Consider the following 8,412-nt stretch of genomic DNA (forward strand, 5'->3'; position numbering starts at 1 on the left):
GGAACATAAAATGGCAAAAAGTCTCTTCACCAAGAGGTGCTGGCAAAACTGGACAGCTGCATGTAAATCAATGAAACTCACACCATGTACACAAATAAACTCAAAATGCCTTAAAGACTTGACACCATAAAACTCTTACGAGAGAACATAGGCAAAAACGTGCATAAACCATACAAATGTTTTCTTAGATCAGTCTCCCAAGGCAATAGAAATAAAAACAAAAATAAACAAATGGGACATAATCAAACTTACAAGCTTATGCACAGCAAAGGAAACCATAAAAACAAAAATGAAAAGGCAACCTACACAATGGGAGAAAATAGTTACAAATGATGCAACTGACAAGGGCTTAATCTCCAAAATATACAAACAACTCAAACAATTTAACAACAACAACAAAAAAACCCAAATGAAAAATGAGCAGAAGACCTAAATAGACATTCTCCAAAGACATAGAGATGGCCAGCAGGTACATGAAAAAAATGATCAACATCATGAATTATTAGAGAAATGCAAATCAAAACAACAATGAGGTACCACCTCACACCAGTCAGAATGGCCATCATTAATAAGTTTACAAATAACAAATGCTGGAGAGGGCATGGAGAATAGGGAACCCTCCTTCATTGTTGGTGGGAATGTAAATTGGTACAACCACTATGGAAAAAGTATGGCAGTTCCTCAGAAAACTAAATATAGAACTACCATATGACTCAGCAATCCCACTCCTGGGCACATATCCAGAGAAAATTATAATTCAAAAAGAAAGATGCACCCCTATGTTCACTGAAGCACTGTTTACTATATCCAAGACATGAAAACCACCTAAATGTCCATTGACAGATGAATAGATTAAGAAGATATGGTACATGTATACAATGGAATACTACTCAGCCATAAAAAAGAACAAAATAACGCCATTTGCAGCAACATGGATGGGACCAGAGGTCATCATACGAAGTGAAGTCAGGAAGAGAAGGACAAACACCATATGACATCACTTAAATGCAGAACCCAAAATATGGCACAAATGAACCTATCTACAAAACAGAAACAGAGCCACAGACATAGAGAACAGACTTGTGGTTGCCAAGAGGGAAGTGGGAAGGAGTGGGATGGACTGAGAGTTTGGGGTTAACAGATGTAAACCATTACACTTATAATGGATAGACATTAAGGTCCCACTGTGTATCCAATCTCCTGGGATAGACCATAATGGAAAATAATGTTTAACAATATTTAGTAACATTTAAAAAATATTCTAAAAATGAGAGTCTCGGAGTTTCTGTTGTGGCTCAGTGGTTAATGAACCTGACTAGCATCCATGAGGATGCAGGTTCAATCCCTGGCCTCGCTCAGTGGGTTAAGGGATCTGCCGTTGCCGTGAGCTCTGGTGTAGGTCGCAGATGAGGCTCAGATCCTGCGTTGCTGTGGCTGTGGCGTAGGCCAGTGGCTACAGCTCCGATTGGACCCCTAGCCTGGGAACCTCCATATGCAGCAGGTGTGGCTCTAAAAAGACAAAAGACAAAAAAAAATGTGAGTCACTTTGCTGTACAGAAAAATTGGCGCAACATTGTAAATTAACTATATTTTCATTTTAAAAAATTTAAAAAACAGTTCGAGGAGGAAGGTTGTTCTGAGACCAAAACATTACATTACTGCTAAGATTAGTATTAGAGAAGGTAGCTCATATCCACTGGCAAGCTGGATTCATGATATTCATCCACGAAGTCACAAGGCTGGGCCAGGGCAGTTCTTTCCCCCAAAACTGCACCCACCCCTGTAAAATCAACGGCTTGGTGGGCAGGGCAGAATGTGTGATTCTTTGGTCAGATCACAGAATGAAGAAGGAGGGAGAAAGAGGAAAGAGTTCTGCAGACTCAGCCTCACTAACTAGATATATGTTTCCCCTCGCCTGGGAAAGAATACTAAAGATGATCAAGAGAGGTTATGGAAACACAGAACAGAGGCATCACCCCCCCACACACCCCCACACTGGGTTCTGAATGTCCTGACGTCCTAACATGACACCAGGCAAGAATGCTGACCCTTCCTGGGGTCTCAGATTCTCCTTCTCTCAACCGGAAGACGGTGCTTCTCTCCCTGCCATGCAGAACTGCTGTGCACACAGGGTGTGTGGCTAAGTCCAAGGCTTTGCCAAGAACACAAACACTAAAGAATCATAAGGTATTACTAATGTGTAGCAGCTGCAGGCATCTGATTCGGCTGTAGGCCTTAGAGGGTCTTCTGACATCCTGGCAGACAGCATTTTGCAAGGGTGATTTGGGGGATCCCTTGGGGTTATTTTACTCCTTATACTTTTAGCTTGGCAGCTTCTGGCACGGAGAGAATGGTTCATTGCCTCCAGGGTACTTTTCTTCTAACTGCCGCCCATGAGAGGGGGTCCCCTGGGTATGTGGCTGTCATGCTTGTGGGCTGGGTTCCCGAGAGTCAGCCTTCTGTTAGAGCAACGGTTCACGGAAAGGGATCGCCTGCTTTCCCACTCACTTTCATGTTCGAACATAAAAGAGCCTTTGCTGAAACTTGTAACTGGCATGAGACACTCCATCCCTCCACAAAAATGGGAACTGGGGAATCTCTGGGGATGGGGGATGCCAGTGCTTCTGGGTATGAGGATGTGGCAAGAACTACAAAAGGAAAAACCAGCTAGAGATTTCTGGGAAGGTGCAAAAGGAGAGACTGGCCAGATGGACCTTGGGGACAAGGCTGGGCAAACCTGCTGATGCTTTCAAGACCAAAGCATCCCACGGGCTTTCATGGGGGATGGATTTGGAGCCTCCTGTTCTCCCAATCAGCTCCTCTGTGCCCACTCTACTGCTTAAACCTGGTGGTCCTCAACCTCCTGTGAATATTAGAGCTCTTGAGGGGCTTTAGAAAATACAACACCTGTCGCCTCTCTCTCTTGTCCTTCAAAGATAGGGCCCAGAGTCTTGTGCACTTTTGTTTTTCTTTTTTTTTTTTTTTCCTTTAGAGCTACACCTGCAGCATATGGAAGTTGCCAGGCTAGGGGTCGAATCTGAGCTGCAGCTGACAGCCTACACCACCCCCACAGCAATGGGGGATCCGAGCCACGTCTGAGACCTACACCACAGCTCATGGCAGCATCGCATCCTTAGCGAGGCCAGGGACTGAACCTGCGTCCTCATGGATACTAGTCAGGTTCATTACTGCTGCACCACAACAGGAACTCCCTGTTTTTAACTTTTAGAAATAATTTCAAACTTCAGACAAAATGCCAGAAAAAGAAGAGTACAAACAACAGCACATACCCTTTCTCCAGATTCATCTATTCTTACATTTTGTCCCAGTGTTTTATTGTTAGCTCTGTATCTTTTATTTTCTCTATTTTATTTATAAAATAAAATTCTTTGAGGTGAAGACATCATACTTCCTTAAAAATAAGACATAGTTCAAGGTGCATTTTCTCAGAATAAGGATATTTTCTTGCAACCTGTCAATGCCAGTAAATTTAACATTGATGCAAATACTTTTACTTTCTCCATCATCATATTCAACTTGTCAAGTGACCCAACTATCTCCTTGTAGCATTTTTCCCTCCAGATTAGAATCCAGTGTAGGATCAGGTATTGAATTGAGTTGTCATTTCACTGGTGTTTGTAAAAGCTCTCCAGGTGATTTTAATGTACCTCCTGGACTTTGGGCCATTGTGTAGACAAATACTTACTTCACTTAACATATTGAGTGATATCAGGTGCAACCAATTGTGAATAAACTAAGAAGCTTATAATTTTTTTTTGTCTTTTTTGCTATTTCTTTGGGCCGCTCCCGCGGCATATGGAGGTTCCCAGGCTAGGGGTCGAATCGGAGCTGTAGTCTCCGGCCTATGCCGGAGCCACAGCAACGCGGGATCCAAGCCGCGTCTGCAACCTACACCACAGCTCACGGCAACGCTGGATCGTTAACCCACTGAGCAAGGGCAGGGACCAAACCTGTAACCTCATGGTTCCTAGTCGGATTCGTTAACCACTGCGCCACGACGGGAACTCTGGAGCTTATAATTTTAAGGGACAGACATATACAAGTCAACAGCAATATCAGATAAGTATGATCAAAGAACTATTTACCAAATCTGTAGAACTTGTTTAATCTGTTTCATTAAATTTAACAAGCTTACAGAGAGTCAACTAGGTCCCAGGCACTGTATGAATTTCTGGAGAAAGAGATTAATAAGGAAAAATAATAAACAAACAACTAATGATTAATGAACACACGATGAATTACAATAGTGAGGTCTTTCAAAGGTTTTTCTCGGGGGAAGTAAGACTTAAAAGATAAGTGGGATTCAACCTGTAGTGATGAAGACATTTCAGGAAAGGAAACATCAAGAGGAAAACCAGAGAAAAAGTGAGGGCACACAAAGCAAGGGGGAGAAGTGTATTTCACTATGATTTGAGAACCGGGTGGGGGCTGTCGTACTAGATCCTCCTGGGAAAGCAGGCTGGAAAATGTAAGATGGTACAGTTACTTCTGAAAGTCACTTGGCAGTTTCTTATTTACCATATAACCCAACGATGCCATTCCTAGGTGTTTACCCAACAATAACAAAAATATATGCCCAGGAATGCAATGTTTGTAGCAGCCCCAAAGTGGAAACAATCCAAATGTCTATTAACTGATGCATATGATCATCAGAAAATGGTCTCTCCATACAATGGGACACTACTGAGTCATAAAAAGGTATGAATGAATGATAGATGCTCCAACAGTTGATGAACTGCCAAAACATTATGCTGAGATTTAGCAACTAAGTGGAAAAAGCCAGATGGAAATACCACATGTTGGATCGTTTCATTGATATGAAATGTCTGGAAAAGACACATTTAAAGAGATAGAAAGTATTTTCATGGTTGTCTGGCATGGGGGTAGGAGCAGGGATTGACTACAAATGGATACAAAGGATGGTGACAGAAAAGTCCTAAAACTCCATTATGGTCATGGTGCAGCAACTCTGTAAATTTACCCCAAAAAGGTTGACTTTTGTGATGACTTTTATGATGTGCAAATTATACTTCAGTAAAGCTGTAAAAATTAAGAAGTTACTAAAACTAGACCAAAAGGAAATAAGAACAGTAATCTTAGAAATGAAAAGTGTAATTCTAAAATAACAGATGGGAAAAACTCTGGCGTGGACAAATGAGAGGATTGGCAAACAGGAAGACAGGATTAAGGATTTCACCAGGATACAAGGGAGACCAAGACAAGTTTTTAATAACATATCAGGATATGGATGGAGAGGCTTCCTTACTCTCCTAAGGGCAGTTCCAGAAAAGTGAATGAAGACAATGGCAGAGAAACAATATTTGAACAGAAAATCATTGATAATATTCCAGAATTAAAGAGAGCACGAGTCTTCACTACCAAGTACACCACAAGTTCACTCACTAGACAATTCTAATGAAACGGCTAAACATCAAAATAAACACACACAAATCTTAAATGCTATCAAGAGAAAAGGCAGATTATCCGCAAAGGAATGAAAATGTAATTGCCAGTAGGATTTTTACCAGCTGCAATTAGTACCAGAAGACAATAGAGCACTATCGACATTGTGCTATGGGAAAACACCTGTTCACTAGAATTTCGTACCCAAATAAAGGGCCATCCAACTGTGAGGGCAAAATAAAGTCATTTTCAAATATACAAAGAATTGCTTCCCCCACCAAGGTCCCTACAAAAAGAACTATTAATCAGTAATCATAATAAATGCACATGGATTAAATTCATCTATCAGAGATACAACTTAAAACTTACAGAAAGATTTAAATATAAAGAGGTGGAAACTATTACATACGAATAGCCAAAAGAAAGGTGGCAAATCAATATCAATATTGAAAATGTCTGATTTAAGCAATTAGCATGAAAATGGTAAAGAGAGGCACTACATAAGAATCAACTGTGATTTCTAGTGCAGAATATACTTTGAGAAACACTGCCTGCTACGTACGCACTGCGGGTCATGGCTGCTTTCTTCAGTGCTCAGCACATGATCAGGACATCAAAATATTAACAGGTCGAGTGACTACTGTTACCACGTTACCTTAAAATGATCTGTTTATGCACTTGTCATACCACAAGGGCCAGGTCCCTGTCTTACTCAGTTTTATGCCATCAATACTGAGCACAGTGCCTGGCACACAGTAGGCGTGCCATAAATTCAACTAAGTTCAAGGTTCATCTCTTCCATAAAATCTTTCCTAACTGTTCTAACCCATAATGGCTTATCCTTTGTTTTGACTTTGGTAGCACTCACGACTTGCAGTATCCAATTTAGCAACTGATTATACAGTAGTGTCTTTTAGTTTTTTTTCTAACCTTGTTTCTCCCAAAATATTTCAGATTATTTGAAGACAGAGAAGATGCCTTGTACTGTGCCCAGTGCCTCAAATCAATGCTTTTTTCCAGTCAATGTCACTACTTAGAACTAGTGCAATTTGGAACTAGTGCCATTTAGAACTGGTGCTATTCAGAACTATTTAGATCAGTGGTGCCAGCAGCACATGCCAAGGCCTCCAAGGAGTTATTTCCATTTTCCCCTCTTCATCCTTGTCTAAGGAGATCGCTGGATATGCAAAGGCTCACATGCAAAAGATGTGGAGAAGTTAATGGGGGGGGGGCGCTGTCAGGAAAAAGCAGCTAGTATCCAATTCCAGGTCTCTGCTCACTTCCTTCTGGCAAATTAAGGGGGGAAAAGCCTGTGAGCCCACAAAGAGTGGGCGTAGGAAGTGGGAGGAAGATAGTCGGGGAAGACAGCATGTCCCATCCACAGAACTCGGAGCTCACATTCCCCGGGTAGGCATGTTATCAGGCGTTTATTGTAAGATCAAAAGGAAACCCCAAGGCAAACAGCTAAATTCAGACACTGGAGACCTTGTATAAAAAAAGACAGAGAGGGATGTTGTTTTCCAGCTACACTCAAGACACAAGGGAACCTGCCCCAAGGAAGTCCTAACTGGGAAGCTGCAGGGGACTAACAAAGGACAGGGTGGCATCTTCTTGCTGGTCTTCATAAGGAAGAGACCACGGTCTCTGGAGGTTCAGTCAGGGCCCTGGGATGAGGTAGGGAGATGGGCTGGCTGACCTCCCAAGGTCCTTTGTAATCCTGTAATTAAACGGTGAATCGTTCACTTCCCCATTTATACTCCAGAAGCCGTCCGTGCAGTTTGATAGTAAGTCCCCTGGGCTACCTTCCAGGTTTAGTACGGTGCCACGCAAGCTGCTGGCACTCAGCAAAGGACTCAAATATTTGCTGAATGAAGGAATAAAAAGAATCAAGCGTTTAAATAGCCCACATGACCTCCTCCCCACCTGTAAAGTACGGCGATGAATGAAATCACAACATTCCAGGCAGGATCACTTGAGCAGAGCCGGTAAAGGAACACACACACAAACACACAGAGCACTGATTCCACTCGATTCACAGTCCCACCTTGGGAACACAGACCACCTGCTCCACACAGACCACCTGCTCCACACGCAAGCTCTCTCTCAGCTGCTTTAGGACTGTGCCTTCAGAAGGTCACCAAGATTTAAGACCGCTTCTCTTCCAGGTCTCCAAGACAAAGTTTCAGCTCAGACTGGGCCTGGGCCTCCCTCCCGCGCGTCCGCACTCCCTTCCCAGCCCGGGCGCCCCGGGCACGCAACTAGCCTGCCCGCGGCGCCTCAGCTTACCTTGGTGAGCTGGGCAATCTTCTTGCACATTTTCACGTGCATCTCGGGATCACAATCCATTCTCCAGCCTGCGCCACTGCAGGCATCGGCTTTGGAGCCCGGGCAAGTCCCGGGCGCGTGAATTTTGCTGTTGAGGGCAGAAGCCATCGCTGAAACGCGTCCCGCACTCAAGGGCTCTGGCGCGCTTGTGTTCTCGCTGCCCACGGTGTGCACGTGCTTGCGCGCGCGGGCGTGTGAGCGTGTGGGCTTTCTTGGGAGAGATGCACTGCAGTCCCGCCGCCTGCACCGCAGCGTGGCCCTTGCTGCCCCCGGGATCCGCCTCCCCGCCGCCCGAGCGCCCACCCTTCCTCCTCCAGCGCTCGCTTGCTGGGTCGGCGGGCACCCGCACCCTGCGGCTAGGAGCCGGGGACCCGCGCGTGCCGCTGGTGCTTCGCGCACAGCTCCCGGAGCCCGAGCGGGGCTTCGCCTGCAATAACCTTCCGCGACAAGGAGCCGCTGGCCTTGGAAAGGTTTGCGCTGGCCCGGCACTGCGCTCTGGGACACGTGGGTGGCGCCCAGCTCCGGATTCAACCGCTACCAACCCCGCCCTTGATGGGCATCCCGAGCCAAAGAGGAAGAAGAGCGGGCCTCAGCTTCGGGCGGCCGGGGAACCTGATACGCAGGGGGACCCTGGCGACGTGCTGCGGGAGAACTGGTGGAGAG

General features: G+C 44.8%; 1 protein-coding gene across 5 annotated transcripts in view; it reads right to left on the reverse strand.

Moving 5' to 3' along the window:
- FAM184B (family with sequence similarity 184 member B) overlaps positions 1–8,204 on the reverse strand; it is a 107,248-nt gene extending 99,044 nt beyond the window's left edge. For all 5 annotated transcript variants that reach the window (XR_014812185.1, XR_014812186.1, XM_005674541.4 and 2 more), the window contains exon 1: positions 7,711–8,204. Coding sequence is in view for 3 of the 5 variants with exons in the window: in XM_005674541.4 (XP_005674598.3) it covers positions 7,711–7,857 (147 nt within the window). In the remaining 2 variants the exon portion in view is untranslated. The remainder of the gene's footprint in view (positions 1–7,710) is intronic.
- Positions 8,205–8,412: the final 208 nt, after the last annotated feature.

This window comes from Sus scrofa, chromosome 8, assembly GCF_054392235.1.
Source record: "Sus scrofa isolate SSC_HxYL_T2T_F1_AM1 chromosome 8, Sscrofa_HxYL_maternal_Yorkshire_Landrace_v2.0, whole genome shotgun sequence".
Taxonomy (NCBI): Eukaryota; Metazoa; Chordata; class Mammalia; order Artiodactyla; family Suidae; genus Sus; species Sus scrofa.